The sequence below is a fragment of the Plecotus auritus genome (genome assembly GCF_963455305.1).
Source record: "Plecotus auritus genome assembly, chromosome: 8".
Taxonomy (NCBI): Eukaryota; Metazoa; Chordata; class Mammalia; order Chiroptera; family Vespertilionidae; genus Plecotus; species Plecotus auritus.
The window spans coordinates 139,501,293-139,525,610 of NC_137782.1; the positions used below are offsets into that span (position 1 = coordinate 139,501,293).

Consider the following 24,318-nt stretch of genomic DNA (forward strand, 5'->3'; position numbering starts at 1 on the left):
CCACTAGTGAGCCGCGGCCCCAGCGCCCCCTCCCCTCCGCCTGCCCCTCCCCCGGGGGCCGCGTCTGGCGTCTGCAGAGCCCCCCGCCCCGCACCTCCCCCGCCCCGCACTGGCCATTGGCTTGTCCTGGTCTCTTTTTCATGTCCAGCCCCTGATGTGTGTCCATTGGTGTGAGCTTCCCCTTCCCTCCTCCCCTTCTCTCCTGCTCGCCCTGCCCATGTTTTGTGTGTCTCTGTCCATCCAGACTCCTGACGTTCAAGTTCGCAGGGACGTCACGTCCGCACTTGAACTTGCAGCTCAGGGGGGCTTTTGCCATTTTTTTCATCTCTCTCTCTCTCTCCCTCTCTCTCTCCCTCTATCTCTCCTCTCTCTCTCTCTCTCTTTTTTTTTTGCTTAAAAAAAAAAAGCCATGACGGCTCTCCCACAATTCATCTTCCCTGCGCCATCTTTGTATTATTTCTAATTTATTTTGGATGTCAAAAGGCACTGATGAAGATATTTTCTCTGGAGTCTCCTTTCTAACCCGGCTCTCCCGATGTGAACCGAGCCGTCGTCCGCCCGCCGCCGCCGCCGCCGCCGCCGCCCGCCCGCCCCGCAGCCCACCATGTCTCGCCGCAAGCAAGGCAAACCCCAGCACTTAAGCAAACGGGAATTCTCGCGTAAGTAACCCAATAATAGTAATAATAATTATTAATAATCACGAGAGCGCGCAGGACGAGAAGTAAGAGCGAGGAGCAGCCAGGGGTGTGTGCATGCATTTAAAATTTTTTTCACAAGAAAAACCTCCGAGAGTCGGATAAAAGAGATTAAAGGGAGGAGAAAAACCTCATTCCATCCCGAACCGTAGCCGTATGTACTTTTGGGACAGCAAGCACCTTTTTATTTTATTTAATTGTACAAAAATTTGACTCCTCCTTTTTCCTGCTTTCCGCTGCTTTATTTCGCTTTTCGAAAAGGAATGCAATGATTTCTCCTTCAATTTTGCAAAATAATGAACAATGCTATATGTATGAATGCGAACAACTCTCAGGCAAACCTAGGGGAGGGAACTGGAAGGGAAAGGGGGGTTGCTTCCACTCACCCAAGGAAGGAAAACGGGTGTGTGTGTGTGTGAGTGTGTGTGAGAGTGTGTGTGTGTGTGTGTGTGTGTGTGTGTGTGTGTGTGTGTATGATAGGGAATCCAAGCCTAAAAAACAATTCCCAGGGAGAAAATAGGTGAGACTGGCCTTCGGACATCAGCGCGCTCACGGTAAAGTGTGCAAAGGGAGGAAAGTAGTCATCTACAATAGTGAGAAAGTGGGATTGTGGGAGGGGGCCCCCGGCTCTCCGGAGTCTGCGGAGTGTGGAGAGGGGCCGCGGCGGCTGGGAGAGCCGGGCGACCGGGAAGGACCGGAGTCGTGGTCCGCGCTGCCGCCTTTTGTTCCGGCCCGAGGTGGGTGTTTGTCCCGCTGCCTTTTGTGCCGGATCCTCGCGCTCGCCCTCTCGCGCCGCCGCCGCCGCGGAAGGGCAGGAGCAAGGGCCGGGGGCGAGCTGCAGTGGGAGAAGGGGCGCCCGGGCCGCCGCCGACTAGGTTGCGGATGCCCGCCCCTCCCGGCCTAACCTCAGTGGCGGCGAGAAGACGAGCAAAATAAAATTTATTTAAAAATTAAATAAAACAAGGCAGTAGAATGCAAAATTTCTTGCCCCTAAATCGAGAAGCCAAACGCTCCGCCGGCCGTTTTCTGCAACGCTCTCCTCTTTAACACCCCCCCCCAACCCCCCGGCAAAAATCTCACGTTCTTTAAATAATGGGGAAAAATTTACAATTACCTCTTCCCCCAAACCCCTTTAGTTGCAAACTTGGAGCGCTAGCGGCACGGAGAGGGAGCGAGGAACTCCCTCCTCTTACTATTTTTTGGAAGATTTTCAAAAAAAGTGGAAGTGGATTTTGATTGGGAAAAATCTCGTGTCTGAATGTTTACAAGCACCGCGTGTGCGGGAGCCTCCTGCCAACAAACAGACAGAGGACCGAGCGCGGCGCGGCAGCCTGGGAGCAGGCGGCGGCCCGGCCTCGCCGGGGCCTCGCCGAGCCTCGCCGCGCCCCCGCCCTGCCCGGGATCGCCCACCCGGCTCCCGGCGCCCGCCCGCCGGCACTGCGGCTGGCCGTACCGAGACTCCACGCTGGCGGGGTCCACGGTCCCCTCTTGCCCCCAGCACAATACTCAGACCACCTCCTGGCCAACTCGACTTCGAAATCGCCTGGGGAGAAACTCGGCTTTGCAAAGCATTTTTATTTTGTAAAGCAACTGAAAAAGCGCGTTCTGCCTCCCCCTTCCCCGCCCCCCGCGTCTCTTGTCTACAGCTCTGGACAGCGGGGAGGTCACCACGTGCTTTCCCTGTCCCCCCTCCCACCGGGTCTGGCCACCAGCCCTTCCCCCCGTCCCCCTGAGCACTGACTAGCCAGGTAGGGGTGGATGGGTGTGGAGAGGTCGACAGGGGGTAGTATATTCGAGTATGCGTTCTGGGAGTACTGCATCCCAGGACTTTGCGCACCCCATCCTTGAGTTCTTGTCCTCTATCCTGGGCCTGGCTCGGTCGGGATAGGTGGTGGTGGTGGTGGCCCTTGTGAGCCCCCATAAGGGGTGGGTAGGTGGCTCTCTCCTGGCTAGAGAGTGCGTCTGGAAAGGCGGGGGTGGGCACTTAGGAAAGTTTGTCAGTGAGGGAAAGAAAGGCGTGAGAGAGTCCACACCCTTTCCCCTCCTCACTCACCACCCTTATTTTAATTTTTGATGCAATTTTAAAGGACCATCTATACCCAATTCTGTATTTTTTAAAGGGGGGGGGGGGTGCGCACAGGGAATTGAATTTTTCACTGGGCCCTGGAACTTGTCACACACAGTTTGGAAGCTCCCCCGCCCCGGCACGTTGCGGGGCCCTCCCTCTCCCCACCCCCGCGCATCCCTCCCTCGCCGCTCTCCCCCGCCCCCCACTCCCCCGGCTGCGCCGGATGCGGAGCAGACGCGGCGCGCGGCGGTGTGAAGTTACAGTCCGGCCAGGTACCGGCGGGAAAGAAGGGCAGTGTTCGTAGGAGTCGGGAAAGCCGGGCCCTTCGGAAGGATGCATTGGGGGCTCAAAGGACGGACTGAGACCTGCAGTCCTCGCCGCACCCCCCAACCCCCATCCCGGGTCCATCTCGGGATACTTCTTGCTGGGTGGGTTAACCCCCCTCTCCACTCGTTCCAGTGCGGGCTTTAGGTTATGAGACCAGCTTGGAGGGGGTGCGGGGGTCGCTCCTTTTACTGGGTGCGAAGAGGGGGCGGGAGTCATTCGGTTCTTCAGGACCCCCCCCCCCCCCATCCTTTGCTTCTTGGGCTGAATGAGAGCCTTTCGGTCGCTAGGAGGCAGAACAAGATCAAGAAAGCTCAGCGAACTTGAACCTGTACCAGAGCCTCCCCCACCCCCTGCTCTCCGTTTCTCTGCCGGGGAGGGAAGAGCTTTGCTAGGGTGGGGGTGGGGGAAACGGACGGTTAGGCAGAATTCCATTTCTCCCCCCATCACCCCTTATGTCTTTGTTCTTCATTTTGACTTTAAAAATGCTTCAGGCCAGGGCTGCGGAGAAGCACCCTAGTGCGTCGACATCCCCGGGCACCGAGAGCCAAGCGGGGTGCAGTTCTCGTTTTCTTTCGGGGCGGGCAACGTTGGTAGGGAGGAAAGGGGAGTGCGCGCTCTCCGGCTTCGCGGCAAGGCCAACGGGTGGGATCGGGCAAGTTTGTACTTAGTCTCCAGGTTCACTTCTTCCACCCTCTCACCCCCGCTCAAAGCAGGGACCACTGCGGCCACCGCGGGCTTGCAGAGCGGCTCTGCAGCCCGACCCCCGGCTCCCCCGCCTCCTGCAGCTCTCGCTTAGGAGCCCGAAATCACAACAATAGTAATAGTTATCATCATAATGATGCGGGCAAGCAGCGTCATTAATAATGAATAACCGCAGCCGCCGCGGCGCTGCGCTCATCGGTGCCGGAATTGCGGGAGAAATGCATTTGCTGAGATCCCCCAAAGTAAAGTGAGTCTTTGGACACAAAATGAATTTCTGGAGCCGCGCTGGAGGTGTGTGCGGTATTACCGAGACTGCACCAGGTTAACCAGCCGAGATTTTTAAGCCTCACGTGCCTTTTCTCCCAACTGGCTGGCCCGGGGAATCTTGTCTTCCGGCGGCGAGTGGAGGCGGCAGTCGGGGCCCCCGGCTGCCCGCCGCCTCCCGGCCCCCGGCCCCCGGCCCCATGGCCCCATGGCCCCATGTCCCCGCTGCCGCTGCTGCACGTGTTCGCAGCGAGCACGGCCGGAGCCTGCAGCCAGCATGCTGCTCGCTTTGTGCCTCAGAGTCCCTGCACCCAACTTCACTTTCTGCACCGGCCGCCCCCGCGGGCCCCCTGCTCCGGGTCTGTCGCCCCTGCCTTCGCTTTTGTTTCTTTGCTTTTCCTCTCGGCATTTCAGTCTCGGTTTGCTTCCTTACCCTGCTAAGACAATCAAAGGGAAGGACTTGGAAAGCAAACTTGAAGGCAGATCTCTTCCCCCGCCCCCCTCCCCAGCAGCCCTAGTTTCCCTCGCTCATTCCCTACATTTCTTCTAAGGCCTTTTTTTTTTTTTTAAAAATTTAAATTTATTCCTTTGCAACAGCAGAGAGAGGAAAGATCTCTCAGTCAGCCGCTGGGGCATTGAGACGTTTCAGTCTGTCTTGCTGTTTGAACGCAGAAGCATTTTATTTTCTATTTCTTTCTCTTGTAGAGAATTCGCGCTAATTATTATGATTATTTGCCCACTCCCTTCCACTTCAATCCTGGACTCCCCGCTTTGTAGCGGGAGCTTAGGCCGGAGCTCAGAAAGGATGGTATTGTGGGGGCGAAGGAGGATGGAGTTGAATTGAAGGAGGGGGTAAAATGGCTGAGGTTAGGAATATTTTTAGGGAAAGAGGAATTTGCATTAAAATACAGAGAAATTATCTGATGCCCAGAAAGGAAATGTTGATTGCCACTGAGAAAAGATGTCAATGCAAATCAGTAGACTACACCAAGAGAATGGTATTTTCATATTTTCTTTGTGCCCCACTCCGCCTGATTTTTAATAATATAGCAGCAATAATAAGAACACGTTTTGGTATTTTTCTGAACATCACTAGCCAAATGTTTTGCAGGGAGCCCGATGTTAAACATTATTTCATACATTAGGATATAATTCTTGTTAATTAGCAATAATTTACGTTAAGAGCATAGAAAATGTTGAGGTTACAGGTTTTATATCTGTACATTTGATCATCTTGTTATTTTCAAGAACTTTGCCTCCTATAAAATTAATTAGGTGAAATGTGGAGGTGTAATCAGCAACCTCTGAATTACCACTTCATTTCCTGGTTTTGATTGTAAATCAGTTCAGTCACTACATTCAGAAGACTTTAACCAAGTCTGTTTTGTTCCGCATTACCTTTAACTATTTGCTACCTAGGAGAGTATTTCCATTTACTCCTAAATATTTCTGCTTTCAGAAATGTGTCAGGCCTTGGGAACAGAAAAAGAATCTTAACGGTGGAGTTAATTTTTTTTTTTTTTTTTTTGCCAAGGGTACTACTAACTTTAATAAAATAAAATATTTTTCCTGAATCTTTCTTTAGTCTGTAAACTTCAGAACTTGTAGTCAATGCTGAAAAACAACAACAACAGCAACAACAACAAACCCACATTTGTCCATGTGTACTTAAAATCCTGAATTCAAATAGCAGGGATCTGGGACAATGACTTCTCTATTCAGTTCCTCACTTGGTCAAAATGAAAGCAAATGTAGGAGAAAAATGACATAGAGGCATAATGCATAAGCACTTCCGTCTGTCGCTTTTTATCTGAGAAGTATTCATGCGTATTTTGTGTTTATCATTTGGTCAGTATGTTGGGCAAAGAAACGTAAGTGCTCACCTCGCTGCCTTTATTAGTAGGAATATAACCTTCATATTCCTGTGATGACCTTATATTAAATTAGGAGGAGTACCAGAGGCTAGAAATTATGACATGTCCTACTTGAGCACAGGTGCAGCTAGGCAGGGCTCTCTCAATATTATTTCACCCAGCACATCTGGGAGTTACTCCAGATCTTCCCCTTCAATATTCAGTCTGGGTAGGGTTGAAATAAATTTAACCTGAGTTCACTGGATTTTTGCACTTTATCAAAATCTGTTCCAATATTCTACACTCAAATTAAAATCTATTTTTTGATTCTCTGTGGCTTTAAGTTCATTAAATGTGAAATTGGCAGCTTGCTAAAGAAGGTCAGACTGATTAACTGTTTAAGACTTGTACATTTTCTGCTTCAGTTTTATTAACTGGCAGCATCCTGGAAGTGTTTTGTATTTTATGATTTTTTTTTTTAATGGAGTAAGCATAAGGTTTCAGAAGCAGAGACTTACCAACTCTCTTTTCCCCTTTGGAAGGTTAAACAGTAATAGAAACTGTTCAGATAGATGCTGGAGTATTTTGGTGCAAGGTGTTTTTTAAAAAAAGGAAACAGGAATAAAAGACGTATCTACCTTGTTATACCATCGCTGGTGATTATGTGTGCAGAAATAGTCCCATAATGAAGCGTTTTAGAGCTCATTCAGAAAATTAGTCAACTTTGACAACATTAGGCAAAGTATTTCAAGTCTAAAGAAAGGACTTCTCAGCCTTGTTCTGAAATGTGGCGTTTGCTTGACCATTCTGATTTTTATGTGATGGAGGCCACCAAGTACAAACATGTTTTAGGATATTTTAGGCTTTCTTTCTTCAGAATGAAAAATGACTAATTGGCTTATTTTCTTAAGTACTCAAAAGTATCCCATTTAGCTAATGTGTCTGAGAAGAATTGCCAGTGAATTTGGTATTTCTTTGATTTTGTGGCATTGCTGAGCATGAGATCAGAAAGGTTTTTGGCAGTGTGAATGATGCTGCGTGATGATGATTATTTAGATCCGTTTCACAGGTGAATGCAGTCGTTTTCTTATTACGGCGGTGTAAATGTGGCACATTTTCTGTGTGATGTAGTAGCTTTCTAATTTATGAAGCTATGTCTCTGTATAACTTAGGAGTATATACATTCACACACAAAGGGTGTGTGTTTTTATTCACCTCTCCTTTTATTCTTTGGAACAATAGACAACTTAGTATGTAGGGGAAAAAAGAAACTTGGTTCCAATCTATGTTTTTACAGGTTTTTTTTTTTGGGGGGGGGGGAGAATAGTTATTATTTAAGCTTTCTTTATGTCCCCTGCCTTAACTTTATTTAATAGTCACGTTCTTCTCAAACTCACAAGCCAGACACATTTGTAGTGTGTGTGTGTGTGTATTTCTGGAGCTTTTCAAGTTAGACTTCAAATATAAGATGATTTCTTTAAATATATGATGACTTGCCTCATTGATAAATTTGCTTTCTTGCTGACCACCTCCACAGCTTTGTACATTTTAGGTGTTCACATTTTCTGGGGTTTATAAGGTAGAGTCTAGAAACACTTTACATAATGTGGTGGGATGGGATAGGTTGATAATTATTTCTCTCTTGTCTCTCCTTTCTGGCCCTCTAATAATTGTGCTTTTGTTTCTCCAACCACAGCCGAACCTCTTGAAGCCATTCTTACAGATGATGAACCAGACCACGGCCCTTTGGGAGCTCCAGAAGGGGACCATGACCTCCTCACGTGTGGGCAGTGCCAGATGAACTTCCCATTGGGGGACATTCTTATTTTTATCGAGCACAAACGGAAACAATGCAATGGCAGCCTCTGCTTAGAAAAAGCTGTGGATAAGCCACCTTCCCCTTCACCAATCGAGATGAAAAAAGCATCCAATCCTGTGGAGGTTGGCATCCAGGTCACGCCAGAGGATGACGATTGTTTATCAACGTCATCTAGAGGAATTTGCCCCAAACAGGAACACATAGCAGGTAAATGAGAAGCAAGGAGAAAAGCTGTTTGCATGTTTTCTTTTCATTTCCAGAGGCGCTGTAGCCAAGCACTGAGGAGTGGTGGAGTGCTTTTTGTATTTCTCCATGTGACTGTCCATGACAGCCTGTAATGTTAAAACAATCGTTCCAATTGCTGACATCCAGGACACAATATAAAAATAAATATTTTCCACTTCACTGACTTAGATGTAGGTGGAGTCGGTGCACACACCTGATACCCTCCCTCTGGATCTGCTGATTCTGAATTTCTTTCCTTCTTTCTTCCCTTCTCATTTTTAAGTGTTGACTCTTACTACACCTAGCTCAGTTTCTAGTGTCCCTTTCTAGCCTGGGGGAACAAGTTAGAGACGTTGTGGCCACGTAGGCATCTGTAGTTGGGCCAGTGACCTGTTTGAGTCAGAACACCTGGTCAGACCTCCCAGGGGTGCAGTTCGTTCTCAGGGCCTCCACGAAGTGGGCTGGGCTGACAGGCATTTTTGGAGGGGGTGGAAAGAGTTAACTGAGCTTAAGGGCTAGCCTTGGATCCATATTGGCTGTCAGCCCGTATGGGGCTGTAATTAAACACAGCCCCGTGGCGGGATGACACCGTGACCTTGACTTTAAGATGCCATTTTCGACTGGCCAGGCCAGAGTAGAGAGGGCAGTTGCTGAAGCGCACAGACATGCTTACTCGAAAAGTTTAAGGGCATGTTGGAAATTTCAAAAGGTTGGTTTGACAGGAACGGCTGCTCCCTGCAGCCTGCCTCCTCAGCTAAATGATAAATGCTTCTCTCTGCTCTCTCTTGTCTCTGATGTGGTTTTGACAGATGTATCTTGATTTTGTTTGTGGTTTACACAACCACATGTCACCCTTACAAATGTCCAGTCCAGACTTCCACTGTTTCTGCTGTAACACCATGTAAAAATTCTCTCAGAAAAATAGGTACAATACATTCAACAGCTCTCCTCCCTTTGGTTAATTTTAGCAGAGAGGTAACTAGGTGTGTGGGTTTCTCAGCAGCTCAAGGGAAAAGGAATTAACAGCTAGCAGAGGGACTGAAATCCCTACTCTAAGAGATAAACACAACACTATATAGTGGTCCTTAAAACCTTTGTGTGAAACAACAGTGATTTAACACATAAGACAAACTGAATGCAGAGTCTTTGGTGACAAAAATGGCTTGACTGTCAGTGGATCACTTTCCTCTGTTTCCCCCTGTCCCCTCCCCCAAAGACGAGAGATTTGTTCAGTTTTAGGAAAGATAGTGCATATAATCAATTGATTCACTGTAACTGGTCCCTCTGACCTAGTTTGACCACAAAGTTGAACTGTAGTAGGTCAGTGGTCCAGAGGGGATTAAATGTCATATTATTTCTTCTCTCCCCCTCTGGAATTTGATCCTTAAAATCAAACGTGGCATTTCTTTCTTTTTAAATGCGTCCTGCAGTAGTATTCAGATACTTTTCCTTCAGTGAAATGAGAAATCTGCTCCCAGAGAAGCTGCATTTACAAAATATTTTTCTCGAATCCACCACATTGAGCTTATGTGACGGGTAGGTTAAGATTCTATTTCCCCCCCATCCCCTCCTCCCTCCCCCCCCCACCCCCCGTAGGATACAGCAATGACCATTTCCATGTGCTGTCTTGTGACTGGAAGGAAAATGAACAGAAGTGTAAGGCATGATTAATGAAGCAAGAGCAAGCGGAAGGGGATTTGTCATCTTCGGAGATTCAAAGCCTTTCTAAATCACCAAATATGGAGTAACACTTGCGTGATGTAACATCGTATTTACATATTGAGCTGCCCGTTTAAAAGACAAAACACAGTGTCTGTCAAGCAAGAATTAAAACCACACTTCTTACTGAGGTCCCAGATAGGTTATTCAGTCTCAGATTAACCAGCTCGAAAATTTTGTGCTTCTGTACTTAGAGGAGGACTCTGAAAGCTGGGGAAGGCCCTGCAGTAAAGGCTTTTTGCTGTTATAGTTGTGAATCTATGCAGGGGAAGAAAAGATATGTTCCTTAACTCTCTGGTTGTCATAAAGGTTTTATTTTTTTTTCAAGAACTAGTACAATAACAGAGCCCACAGAAGCCAAAAAATAGGGCAAGTTTAAAATATATTTTATAGGGCCAATATGAAATAATTTCACTGAGATGATGGGTACACAAGTGCTTCGACCCAGGTGAGGTAAACCTTGCATGCACGAATAATTACAAAGCCTTGATTCCTTTCATTGTGTTTAATCACCTGTTCCCACCCCGGAATTGGCTGAACATAAATAGCATGGTCACATCTCAAAGCGAGATGTCAGTAGCTAGCATCACGACTTCTCATAATTCACAGTAATGAATTAAGAGTTTCCTATGGTGAAATTAACATTCTACTATTGCACATAAATTAAGATGCCCTGGCCCTCAGGTGCCTCTGAAGCGAAGTTCTGGAAGACAGCTGTGTACTCCCAGCCCATTTCTCTCAAGCACGTCTTCACAATTCCAAGTCTGCTTCTCTTTTTATGGCGAGGAAGGAAACAATAAGAGTAATCATTCAGTAGATATTTGAATCGTGTCACAAAAATAAAGGAGAAGCAATGCTCTGTATTAGGAAAGAGATGTATTGATGAATCTCTGGAAGAATATGTTTGGCAACCACATAAAAGGTAGTCATTTAAGTGCGCTGTGTAGGAAAGGCTTTATTAAAGTGATGTAAGTTGGATTTGAGCTCACTGTGTGCTCTGGGCCATTTTATAGGCAGGAAGCAGGAATAAAACAGCGACAGATCTTCCTGAGATAAATAAAGCTTAAAATTCAGGGCTTTCAAATAGGAGAATAAGATAGAGTTCTTTAAATCTTCAGTAAAATGCTATTCATTTTGACTGTACATAGGCCTCTCAAAGCTGAGTATGTTTTTAGAAAGGATAATTTTTACCTGGTGAATAGATGGGTATGTGCCCAGCACGTCACCCATGTACATGTGTTACCTACACACATTTACATTGATCAGGTTGCTTTTTTCACTTTATTCAAATAGTCAAAATATTGTGTGACTGTGATCCATTGAGACCATTGAAATAGTGTTAATGTAACTGGAAATGAGCAGGTTATACTGTGTGGGGCCCAGTTCATCAGTTTGTGTGTCAAATATCCACCATCAGATATCAGCAGCCTTTGACTGGCAGCCAGGGCTCTTAATAAGGGTTTGGTTTTGTTTTCTAGTCTCATATTTTATGACGGGGAAATATTCATTGGAGATTAGTGAATATAAAACCGCTGTTCACATATAGAAAAGGCCAAAAAATATTATCCTACGTATCAGATTTGAGGTTTTGGCTTATTGCACATAGAAATTTTTAAATTAGGATTGGGCTATAATAAACCTTTTTGTTTGTTTGTTTGTTTGTTTGTTTGTTTTGAGAGAATGGGAGATAATATGACAAATTCTACAAAATTTAGTAAAGTCTACTACTATTGATATGTAACATTTTTTTCCTCCTTACAATCATGAAGAGAGACACTTATATCAGGGTATGTAAAAATTATTTGCCTACACTTCATATCTAGATAATACTATGTAAGACAGATACCCTAATGAAAGGAGAGCTACTCATTCAGAACAGAAATACATTAGCATGTTACTTAAAGGTAAATCAATTATAACATACTTATGCTTTTCAGAATTTAGAAAATCAACTTGCCTTTCCTCTTTGTGCCCAATGCCAGCTCAGACTGAACTGGAGGATGTACGTGTATACTTTACAGTGTAATTGTAAATGAGACTATAAATGATAGTATCCTATTACGACTCCTTATTTTTCATTTTTCTTTATTTGTGTGATTCTGAATAAAAACTACTGACTGCTGAAGTAAATTTTTAGTATGGCAAGCTAAACAACAACAACAACCCCCAATATACTGATTAACATTTTATTTACCTTCAGAATCCACAGACTAGAGAATATTGTTTCCTACTAAATACCTAGGATTTTCCCTGGGAGCCTATGTTTGTGAGGCCACTACCCAAAGACTCATGTTCATGAGACTGGGAGCCCTACATACAAGCTGTATTTGTAAATAAGACAGAGAAAGGTTGTGAACTGGCAGCTTGGATGTTTTGTCAAAGTGCAATGTCAGAGAAACTCTTTCTAAGACAAATTGTAAATAGAACTGTCACAGTGATTGCATGATTGAGCCGCAGAAGTGTCTTACAATTGTTGGCATTGTCAGAGGACTTTTGAAAGCTTAATTAAACACAGTGGCCCACATGGCTGCTAAATTTACTTGGGAAAGCCAAAAAGAAAGAAAAAAAAAATCTAAAAGGTGGAAGATCCCAAAGATCCCAAGTTCTGCAGACAGTTTCCTTTTGGTGACACAGAAAAGATGCATTGTGCATTTTCCTAGTTGTCTTTTATAAATAATAGTTTTGAGAATAGGGCCACGTGATATGAAGACCCTCCTGTGTGTGATGTGGCGATTGTGTTAGTTTTTCTGTCTCCTGCTGTTACAGACAGTTAATGTAAAAATGGCCTTTTATTGGAAACACAAATATGTATTCACTTCTAGAACAGGAGCAGAGGGAGAAAGTTTCCCTCCCATTCTCTGTGTTTATTCTCTGAAAGCTTAAGAAAACAGTGCTGTAATTTCTTAAATCACCCCATTCCTTGTTGTGTTTCAAGTTGTGAGTTTTACTTTAAAGGATCTGAAATCTGTTTTGCACACCTTTCTCGGGGTGAATGTGGCATTTAATTGTGGAGCTGACCATGGGCTGGAAAAATGCAACTGGGTGTAGAAACGTGCAGGCAATGTCAGGACAGCAAACCCTGAGCTCAGGGAAGAGGCGAGTTGGATGCATATTAATGGTACATTTTAGAGTCCTGGAAAATCATTAATTTCACACTGCAGCGTCAATGTCGTTTGACTGATGTGGGAGGACTAAATTGGAGTATATAACAAACATGCAAATCCTAGGGAAGCATTTTTCAGAATTTCGTGATTTCTTCGTGAAAATGTTTAATAAAGGATAATAGATGAATGGTGGCTTCCCACGTTAGTCTGGGAGAAAGGAAGAAAGTTTGTCTTTCCTTTGGGGGAAAATCTGAAATTTAACCGAAGTAGCACAGCTAGGGAGATGCAACGAGATTGTGTCATTTGATGTTAATTTAATCTACTTGGGTTGGTCTGTTCATTCCCTTTATTGCACAAAGAAATCATTTGACAAAATTTACCCCAAGCCCAAGTCTGTTTTTACAGACAGCAGTACCAGCTTTGTGCAATAAAAAGCACTTAGCATCAAGCTGGACCCAGCCTGGCACCTTGCCACTTTTTTAGCAAGAGATTTAATCACCAAGGATCTTTAGTACCTTTCTGCTTGTTCAGATTTCATTTGGGTCATGGTTATGTCAGCAGTGTTGTTATTACAAGGATTAAAAAAATTTTTTTTTAAAAAAACTTAGTGCCCATTTTGAACATTATCTTAAATCAAGCAGGTTTTTATTTTATGTGTCAATTTAGAGGACATTAATAAAGTTCATAAAATATGTTCAGACTATAATAATTTAATGGGTAAGGACCAGTATTTTTTATTTGTAATACCAATAGAAAATTGGCCATTGTATCTCTCCCTCCTCTGTTCTTTGCTCCTACCCAGGTAAATCAGCCTCCTTCAGCTGCTTCCTCTTTACTCCCAGGGTACAGAGCTCTGGCCAATATCAGTAAATTTACCTTTGTAATTTGCCATGTAGTTTTTACAACAATGACCTAATTAATTTGAGCATGAACCATATTATTGCTACTAGAGTCATTTTCTGTCACAAACTTAATTTCCAGGAAATGTAACCTGACGAATAAGAATGCTTTAGCTCTCCACATGTGCTCCTGGAGACCAGAGGCAGATTTAAAATAATAATAATAATAAAATGCCAGCATTATTAAAGTCAGTATGCTTGATGCCAAACTCAATTTGAAGCCAGTAAACATCAGACTGTATTTCTAATCAGTTTTAGACTGTAACGTAGTCCATATTGGGTTCACTGGAATTTGTCGTCCTGCTTTTTTACTGGCCAGCTGCACTCCCCATGCATTTTTAAAACATTTCAGCAGAGGCTTTTGCTGTTCTTAGCAGGGTTTGTAACTGGGGGTCTATTTCTGAGCTCATTCGTCATTCTGCGATGGCATTGAGTTCGGTTGGCAAGGGAAGGATTTGAGGCATGGGGGGTGGTGAGGTCACTTCTGACCCCAGCAGGGAATAGGTGAGCTTCATTTGCCTTTACAATAGGCACACAGTGACTGCACCTTGGAGGAGCTCTCAGGTGCCGCTCAGATGGGCGCATGTAAATGCCCTGTCAGATGCGGAGCCGGAATATTAATGCTTCTCCCACCACCGCACCATAATAAAGCTGTACACAGCCAGCTTAATATGCAGCTAGCCTGGGGAATTGTGTAAACTTAGATAGCCCAGTGTGAAAGACAGCGATGTAAAAATGCTCGATATGCCACAGTTCCCATTCTTGTTCTTTGATCTATAGCAAAATGAAAACATCATCCTTTCCTCCTCCTGGAGTTGTCTCCCCAACTCTGCCACCTCCCCATCCACCACCAGAATTTTTTTGCATGTGCTGGTATGGAGAAATGTGACATAATTTGTTTCATATGGTTAATTACAGGCGTTTGAATATTTAAAATTTTAAATAGCCACAGTTCCAGCTTCTCCTGCTACAAGTATGTGATTTGAACAAAGGGTGTACAGTGTAAATATTTGTGGTGATTTGCAACACCCCTCTTACTCCATTAAACACACAAATGCACACGCACATACAGACATTCAGTTTAAATTTAGTGCTGTCTTGAAGGACTTCTGTACCTTGATTTGTATTATTATTATTATTATTATTATTATTATTTTTTTTTTACCAACTCTCAATTGGAAGGAACTCCATTAAAATGTTTTACCATTATTTTTGAGTACACTGTTGCTTGAGGTTTTAAAGAGGATTTTTTATAATGTGTTCATTTAACAGAATCAACAGCTGTCAGAACCAGTTGTGGTAAATCCACAAAACATACAAAGAAAAATACACACGTTTCCTGAAACAAAACACTTGGAAAAATAAGCTGCCAAGAACTGGCGAATGAGAAGTTTGCAGACAGGGAACCGGAGTGTTTCATCTCTGGGTTCACCCTAGAGACTGATCGGAGCGGATCTGATGCAATGCCGCTGGAAGCTTTACCTGAACAGGTTGCTGCTCTGAGCCAGTGCGCTGAGTACAAGGACTAGGCTCGCTCCCTCTGCTGCTCTCCTTTTTCCTTTTTGATCTCTTTAGAAAGATAAAACACCAAGTTCTTAGAGTGTTCAACAGCAAATCATATCCACTAAAGGTGAGATGATCAGGTTTAAACTTCCTGTAAAAGAGGTGAGAAGGCACCTTGCACACCCTTTTCTAGGTAGGGTTGGCAGCCTGTTACCAGATTGAATTGGGCAGCCAGGGAATTCCCACTGGGAACCTGGAGCAGGCATGTTGATGAAGGGGATACCTGGGGACCTTTGGTCACTCACAATGAGTTTCTGTTTGTATCTTCACTCTTGTTAGCATTGGCAATGAACAATTACACCTACAATTTGATCTTAGTTTTAGATAGAGGTGAGTCCACTGATTAAAAACTCCCATTAAAATGAAGAATGGAATTATTGTGAAACCTGCAAAGGTGCTTTTGAAAAGAACACAGGTGCTGTTGTACCCCCCCCCCCCTTTTCTATTTTCTGTTTGAACTTTCTAAAAAACACAAGGAGCCTTCTGCTAACGCATCAGAGCATTTAAATTTATATTCATCAGTTGTTCATTTTCTTGATATGTAATGATGCATAAAAGAGCTGAAAAAAATCACATCTGTTAATTTTTAGGGAAATAAGGTGTAGCTTGGATTCTTACCTTAGCTGGAGCACAATGCCCTACATGTCACGCCTGATCTTTTTTACATTTGAAATATGGAGTTTCTATTTGGGCCAAAAAAAAAAAATCTGAAGCATTTCCCTTCACCCACTCAGGGGATACCATGATTTCATGATTTATTTACATTTAAGGGGCAGCTTACAATGAGGCATTTTACTGCTCATTGTGCCCCCCCCCCCAAGTCTTTGAGTTCACAGTTAAAACAATACATTAACCAATGTTAAATTTAAAGCTCGTGATTTTCTCCTACTCCATCTCTCCTAAGATTAAAAAATTTTTTTTCTTTTACATTTAAAAGTGAACATTGGCTACTGAAGAATGATTTAAAGGCTGAGAAAAAATTTTAATAATAAATCGTAACCTCATGTTATGTTTTTGTTATGTTAAGGGGGAAAATCAATAAGGGAAAATTTAATTCTGATAAAGATACTCTTGGATCTTTGAAAACAACTGCTGTCCTTTTAACTAAAACATTTGAGCAGCTTCAAAGACTATGTATTTCTTCTGATCTTGGAGCTGTGTGACTGGTAGCAAGGAAGAAAAAAAATCTTATTCTACATACAAGTGGATTGCTTAACAAGTCTGCACAGACATGTACTTGTTTGTACAATAGAGATAAAAATTCCTGTATAAAAATAATTCAGCTGCTGACAGCAGGCATTGTTATTGGACCTGTCTTTTGTGCTTGTCCTAGCTTTGGGCCCTCCTCTCCTCCCCCCCCCCCCCACCCCCCCAATCTGCTTGGGGCAGCTTGCTGCCTGCAGACTCCTGACCAGAAGATAATTGCTATATATGAAATATATAGGTATTGTATCTAAAGAGGACTATCTTAAGCCTTCCTATGTGCATCACACTCTACTCTCTGATGTGACTGCGGCATTGCCAGCAAGGGGGTGGCAGGCAAACACTCTAATAGGGAAAATGGCTTGAAGGCAGTTAAGGGAAATTTTGCCTTCAAGTCCCATTTGCTCTGCAGTGTAGCATCGGTTTCTAAACTTTTGTTTTTAATCTAATTCTGATTTACTCTGTCACATCCCATATCAACCCTCATTGAACTCTACTCATGTAGAGTAACATTAGTGTCAAACAGAATTGGTCAGGACTGTGGACCTGTGGCTCATACAGATGGTTGTGGATGTCGGTTCCATGCAGCTCCGCATCCTATTCTTTCTAATAAATGTTAAAATGTGGCACGTTGCTGAGCAGGGCCCATGGAAAAGAGAGTCAAGGAACCAGGGATAGTACCTGAGGTTTTTCTCCCTTTTCCCTCCAACTCTTTCCCACTTCCTGGATAGACCTACGGTTCAGGTAAGATCAGCTCAAGGAAAACATCTGAGCCTGGAGGCAGGGGGTTGCAGGGGGTGAGGGGTGGCAGAGAGAAGGTACTGGAATATATTTTCAATAGGGGTTCAAACACGGTCACCCTTTGGGTCCAGCAGTGGAGCAGTGAGCACGGGCACGTGGTTCTTTCAAAGCTGTTATCCCCAGTCTGACTTGTACACTCACAGAGATAGGACTTTTACATATACTTTAGTGCTTTCACCGGCCTTGGGTGTTTGGGATGGGGGAAGAGGAGACCTTCCCCCCGGGGAATTCTATCACTAGAATTTCTGAAATGTCATGAGGTTAGTAAGGTGTGACGTAGCATTCAAAGGGTGAGTTAGAGTCTTCTCCAGACTGGTAATTGGGAAGCATGAGCATTCAGATTCCCATGACACTCTAATAACTGGGGTGGGTGGGACGGTGGTGGTGGGTGGACACACAACTTTCTGAATGTCAGCTGATGTCTGCATGACTCGTTCCTCTTGGATGAAAAGCTGCCAGGGCAGGATGGGGGAACCCCCAGGAAGATAAATATCCCACGACAGGATTTTCACTCTTCGGAAGCAAACCAGATCTCGCTCCTCTGCCTCGTATGCTCTCTCCTATCCTGCTCTTTTCCCTTCGGAAGCAGAGACTTCTAAAGTGAATGCCACTCCAAGCCGATGAAAAAGCTGTTTTTATACCATAGTGGATGTTTACACAGGAGACTCAACTTGAGGGGGAAAAGGCATTTGGGGAGGGTGGTGGGACTCGGTAATCTGTTTTGTTGGAGGACTGTGCAGTATTGCCTATGAGCAACTCTGGGCTGTTTTTGATAAATTACCATGTTTAGAGATAGGTTTGGCTCTTAAGGGCTTAGTTTTATGAACAAAGTCCGTAACGATGTTTGCTGCCTCTGTTTGTCTCTTAGCCCCTTCGGCTTCACTGGGAGCTCAATGTTTAGTTTAAGCTCAGTCTGGAAGATATAACAATTTTGCATTAAAAAAATGAGAAAATCATAGGAAGAAAAACCCTTTGCTTTTTGGATGAATCTTACTGATAATTTGCTAAAGCTCATTTGAATTTTAAGCACTTCTTTAATCTTCAAAGGCTAAATTGCTTTATGAATATGCATGGTGTGGGCAGACTTCAGTTCATTACCTAGTTGTAAATTCTAATGACCATTAGGTCCTTCCAGTAATTGCGAATTGTTTTGCATTTTTGATTGGCCTATTAACATGTGCATTCGGTGCACATCAGGCTGGCCTGTCAGCCTGCTGAAGGAGAAAAAAAAGGTGAAAATTGTTTATAGCACCAAGATTCTTAGATTTTCAATCTTGCAAAATTGATGATGTAAAAAAATTAAAGCAGTGTTTTTTCTTCTCAAGATTGAAAGTTCACCAAGAGATTTGACATATTTAATTTACATGATGACTTTGCACTCCTTCATTAATGCAATTTGCATATGAAGCTGTTGTTAATCACTTTTGATCATGTTTTGTGTATTAGCTGCCTCAGTGGCTCTCCTCCTCGGATGCCCCAGTAGAAAGGAGCAAAATGATGCATCTTCTTGCCAAGTTTCCTTTAGTGAATTGAGGAATTAGAAGTCTAACCTTAAGTAATTACATATGTTTTATCCGTTTTCTTTTAACGTTAAGTACAGTTTGTGGAAGTGTTGGCTGGAAATCCTTCTCATTTGGGGAGAAGACTGTAAAATTTAAGTGTGTGATTGAGGCACATCCAGATACGTACAGAAATCTGTATTGCCTGTCCCTGTTCCCCCGCGGAAGTCGTGGGCAGTTTTATTGTTAGCAGTTTGATGGTAGGGAGACTCGAATATTCCAGTGAATGAAGACATCAGGCTCCTCCTTTGGAAGAGAAACGGCTACAAACTACAGACCTTTCTAACAATGCTTTGGATTTCTTCTTTAACTGTGTGGCTGGCACCTACATGTCTTGGGCCTGACCTTGTTTGGCTGCTGCCCTCGAGCAGCTCTGTCTGTGTCCTCCCCTAGTCACCAAAGTAAAGCGTGGTCTCTGGCTCCCGGGTGCCTCCCTCAAGGTGCACAAGTGCCCTGGTTGTGAAAACAAGGTGCTAACTAACGGTTTCCGATTTTTGAGAGCCTGTGATTTTTGGCGTTTGCCTTTGCTGTTGAACCGCCCGTGCCGTGTTATTGATGTTCATCCATGGTGTCTGAGTTGATCACTGGTTAACGAGCAGAATCAGAACACTGAAACTGATATTCCGATTAAAAGGAATGTGCAATGAAAGAAAATAAATTGTGATGGAAAATGAACAGTGTGTAAGAAACATAACTACAATTTTAACCTCTGAGGGACCCGAGCCCTGCCCTACCGTGACTTCCATCCATACCATGCTAAAAGCATGCTTCAGTTCAAAGTTGTTAATATTCAGCTGGGAAACAGTATCCAGAACACAAATAAATTATTAAGTGCATGAACTTTTTAGGCAGTAAGATGAACTGATGGGGTCCATCTGTGAGATCCAGGGGCTTTTTATTTGTGTGTGTCGAGCGATTCTGCCCTCTCCGACTTCACAGCCTTTGGTCTCCGGCCAACTGCATGCATAATTGATTCCACACGCACTATCATTTTCTTGATGTAATTGCTTTACTAAGATATGATGAAATCTAATGGCTAATTTGCTGTTTGAAAATGGTGAAAAAAAAAAAAAGGTTCATACTTTTTATTGGCGGGAGGGTAGTAGAGAAGGGGGGTATTCAGATGACCTGGTATGTAAGAAAACAAAACAAAACGAGAAAGGCAAAACTAACTCATGCACACTGCTATAATCGCGTTGGTTGCGGGTAGGAAGGTCTTTGTGACATATGGAAGCCAGTGTGTAAATCTCTCTTTCTATCTCATATCACGCCCCCCCCATCCCCTCTCTCCCTGCCTCTCTCCCAAACTTTACAAGAAAGGGATCCTAACAAGGTAAAAAGTAAACAGTTTAGTCATCACAGGCCTTATTATTCAGTCTATCCAGGAGTTTTGCCATGTAGGTTTATTTAACTTCCAGGAATGTAAACACTGACACAGCCCTAGAAGCAGCAAGAAAGATTACAGTATTAGAGTTAAAAACGTGAGCAGGGAGTAGCTGTGCTTTATACCCAGATATAATAACACTTTACATTGAAACATAATGGTAAGTCAAAACCCACTGGAAACTTCTGCTTATATGGAGTACAAATTTCATTCTAATAGATTGGCATAATCTAGTGTACCCAGAGTAGATTGCTATATAATGGGGGAACTGTATAAATGTCAAGTACACAAGTAATTCTACAGGAAGTAAATGAAAAGTATTAGAATTTCTTAAATCACCATTAAATTTTGTTGGTGGGACAATCTCATTTGCTCCTTCAGAATCATGTGTGGCTTTGCATACCAGTAAGTCTTTTAAAAATGTATTTCGAGGGGATTTACGGACGTTGAAACATTGTTTTAATCCAAACCAGTTCATGCTTTAAATGTACCTTTAAAGAATTGCACTGTTTTTTCAAAGTATTTAAAGGGAGTGGAGGGGTAGAAGGCATATAAAGTGAATCCATCTCACTGTGGCAAACTGTTTTTCAAGTAAAGTCATAATAATGAACAACACATGATCTGAAATTTGATCAGCAAACATATACTTATGCCAAGGAATTTTCTTTCTTTTTTCCTTTCCTTTTTTTTTTTTTTTTTTTTTTTTTTTTGCCATTCACATACCAAGGTTCTGTAAATCAGTAAACCAGGCAGAGTCACTGTTGTAAGGGGGAGACTAAATCGTAATGCACAGAATGGCACTGCTAAGCTGTCTTTTGGAAGAAACATTAACATCACCACCACTACCAACAACAAAAAACCTTTTTTTCAATACTGGAAATGACAGAATAGTTTTAAAAGGTGGGGATGGGGTGGGGGTAGGGGGAGGGGGGGAACCCACCACCACCACCACCACCACCACCACCACCACCCCACCTCTGATGCTCAAAACTTCAAACTATTAATAGACCACCAGTGAGATAGACCGTCTTTGTGCCTTGAAATGCAAAGTGAGGGAAATAATTTAGCAGAGGAACAAAATTCTCAAAATTTGAAGAACTTCTGTGATTACTGGGGGTACAGTAAAAAGAAAATGCAAATTTCTTCCTAATCTTAATTAGATTCAATTGTGCTGTGGGTGTGTTGAATTTGGGGGGAGTGGATGAGGCAGGGAGTGCTGGGGGTGATGTGAGGGGCTGTGTGATGTGGAGATAGGTTAGTGGGGGCCTGGTGGTGTGGCAAGAAGGTGGCTCCCAGCGCTGGTCCAGTAAGCTAAGCGGTGCTGATGGGCACGAACCCTGAGCCTTAACTTGGCTGGGCTCATTTCCCTCTGGGCCGGGGGATCTAATTGTTCTTTCAGGGGAGGGATGAGCCCAGCCGCCTTAGGAAGGGGAAGCGGCCTGTGGGTAACTCTTCCCTACCACATGGCAAAACTGTGAGCCGTGTGGGCTCTTCCTGTGCACTGTGGCCCTCATTCAGCTTCTCGAGGTGGTATCTGCACTGAGCCCCCAACCCCTAGGGCACCACCACCCCTGACCCCCCTCAAACACACTCTTCAGAGTTCAGTGATGGTGGTTGGCCAGAGTCCTCCAAAGTATGTATATAGCAAGTTTCACTGGCTGGATTTTCCCTTGTGTGAAATAATAAAAGCCCTGGCCAAGGCTTATGAGTCTATTTTTGTTTCATTAATATTATTTATTATGTATTTTATTAATATTTTTAGGAGGGACTGTGCTCTCATTTGACCATTTGTAGTAATAATTAATACATTCCGTGATGGTTGTAAAAAGTGTACCCGCATTTAATTGCAAGTCAGGATAAATTAATGGATATGATTTAAAACAAAACTCACTTAAAATATTCTTGCAGGGTGCGAAAGAGGGGCCAGTCCCTGCATTGAATTTCTTTTCTGGTGGAGTGTCTGTGGTGTGAGGGTTGGAAGGATGGGGGGGGGGGGCGTTTCATGTCTGTGTCTGAGGGATGTGGGGGCCCGGAGGAGGAGGGAAACCTGGGCAGGAGGAGGGGCAGCCAGGAGCTCCGCTCTTTTCTTTAATTCCTGAGGTTGGGGGGGGGGGGGCGCGGGGACGGAGCGGGAGGGGAGGCTTAAGCAGAGTGGTCAAGTCCATCTGCTCCCGAGAAGGTGGTAAAGAAAAGAGGTTAGTGGCAAGAGGGAAGGAGCACAAAGGGAAAATTGTACATGGGAGCGTTGCTCTCCCGGCCTGCCGTGGTGTAGCCAGACTGGTTTAGCAGACAGAATGATAGATTGTTTTGTCAAGGGTCCCAGGGTGTGCCCTGAACTTGAAGCACTTTGTTTATCTTGAATAGAAAGGGAAAAGCACAGACATAATCGATGTCTAGTGTTTAGGAGCTAGAAAGAGGTAGGAGAACAGAGAAGAGTCGGGGAGGTGGGGGAGGTGCAGGCCCTTGGTTGTGGCTGTCCATTAACAGATGAACTTGGCCGAGGGCCAAGCTTTAGATGAGAGCGTGTCAGGGCCCCAGTGCAGCCAAGCCTTTTCAGTGGTGTTTTTTCTTTCTTTCTTTCTTTTCTTTTTTTTTTAAATACCTGCTGACTGTACATCAAATACTCCCAGGTCTTTGGCTAAAGGCAAGAAAAAGACAAAAAAAAAAAAAAAAAAAAAAAGACACACAGCTCAATCCCCCCCTTCCCCCCTCCCCACTGAACCAGTTGAAGCCAGTCCTTTGGCGACAACACAGGTTCTATCATCTTTCCTGGCTTGCCAACTGGGGGGGAATAAAAGTTGTGATAACGCCAGTAACCTGAGGGCCCAGGATCGGAAGGGTTTGGTGTGTGCGCACCGTTTGCCGGAGTAGAAGTGTGCGAGGCCAGGGTGGGGCGTGGTGGATGGGCCTGCGTGTGCACGTAGAACTCGGTGGAAACTATTTTTTTTTTTTTTTATGGTTGAAGTTAAACTCCTTGTTGGAAAGGACCTGTAAACTAATCTGTTGGTGGCTGAGAAAGATAATACACAAGCAGGGCCCAGGAAGGCCAGGAGTGGGGAAAAGTGCTCTTGTTGGAAGCATAGCACTTCCTGTGCAGAGCTGGTGGCAAACCCCTGTGTCTAGGCTTGTTTTGTTCTCAATTATCATATCTCCTTTGGCCTGTTTCTGTGTTTTCTAGTTTATTGTGACATCATGCATTCACTTATGAGGGTTGGCAAGCAAGAGCCATCAGCCAGGAGCTTCCTGACATTTTTAACTCTTTCAATGTGCAGTCTTTGCCCTCCTGCCACAAGTGGCGAGGTAATTGAATTTCCCTGTTTCTCATGGCAGGAGGCATGTTCCGGGTCCCACCAGAGGGGCTGCTGGGGCCACTGCCGGCTTCATAGAGTTCCACCTGGGGACACAGAGCTTCCAAGTGGTTAGGGGGCCTGTTTGAAGGGCAGTTCACACAATGAAATCTGTTTTTCCCCACCGTAGACTTGAAAAGGCACCAATGTGACCATCCAAATAAAATATGATAAAGTCATGTTTACTTCCCCAGGTTGACGCCTCACAAGGCAGGTGAGCTTTCCTCCCTCCTTATCTAATAGATAATGGAAACTGGGAAAATTTGGAGGCCTGTGGGCTCATCCCACAAATCTCCCAAAAACACTCAGCCAAGCCTTTTGGGGCCGTCTTCTCTCCCACCGAGGTGTCTTTGTAACCTGCGTGGTAGGGAAAGCAAGAGGGGGAAATAGGCTCTTAAAAATACGTTTATCTCCTTTTTTGTCCTCTTCAGCCTCGGTGAGTCCGTGAAATAAAATGGCGAAGAAGTGGTGCCATTTCTAGTTGTGTGAGCTTGGGCAGATTTCCTCATCTCTCTAAGCTTCGGTGTCCTCATCTGTATTTCGGGGGGAGTCACAGGACCCACCTCGTGGACGCTGGGAGCATTATATGAGAATGCTTGCCTGGCATGCGGTAAGCACTAGAGAAAAGCTAGTTACCACTATGATTATGACTCATGGCTGGGAACTTCCTTCTCCTGTGAAACCTGGGGTCCCCAGAGTTCCTCCCTGTGTGGGGCTGAGCAGGCTGGATGAGAGGAGAGCAGGGCAGAGAGGGTGCTAAAGCCCTCAGAGCCTCTTTCTGCCTTG

General features: G+C 44.4%; 1 protein-coding gene across 9 annotated transcripts in view; it reads left to right on the plus strand.

The window, feature by feature from the left end:
• Positions 1 to 234: 234 nt before the first annotated feature.
• The window catches only part of BCL11A (BCL11 transcription factor A), a 98,705-nt gene continuing 74,621 nt past the window's right edge, over positions 235 to 24,318 (plus strand). For 2 of the 9 annotated variants that reach the window (XM_080685407.1, XM_080685403.1), the window contains exons 1-2: positions 489 to 659; positions 7,606 to 7,935. In XM_080685407.1, coding sequence (XP_080541533.1) covers positions 605 to 659; positions 7,606 to 7,935 — 385 coding nt within the window. In that variant the 5' untranslated portion in view covers positions 489 to 604. Of the gene's footprint in view, positions 660 to 1,173; positions 1,250 to 2,975; positions 3,192 to 7,605; positions 7,936 to 24,318 lie in introns of those variants that run through there. The other 7 variants (XM_080685411.1, XM_080685406.1, XM_080685408.1 and 4 more) reach the window with 6 other exon arrangements.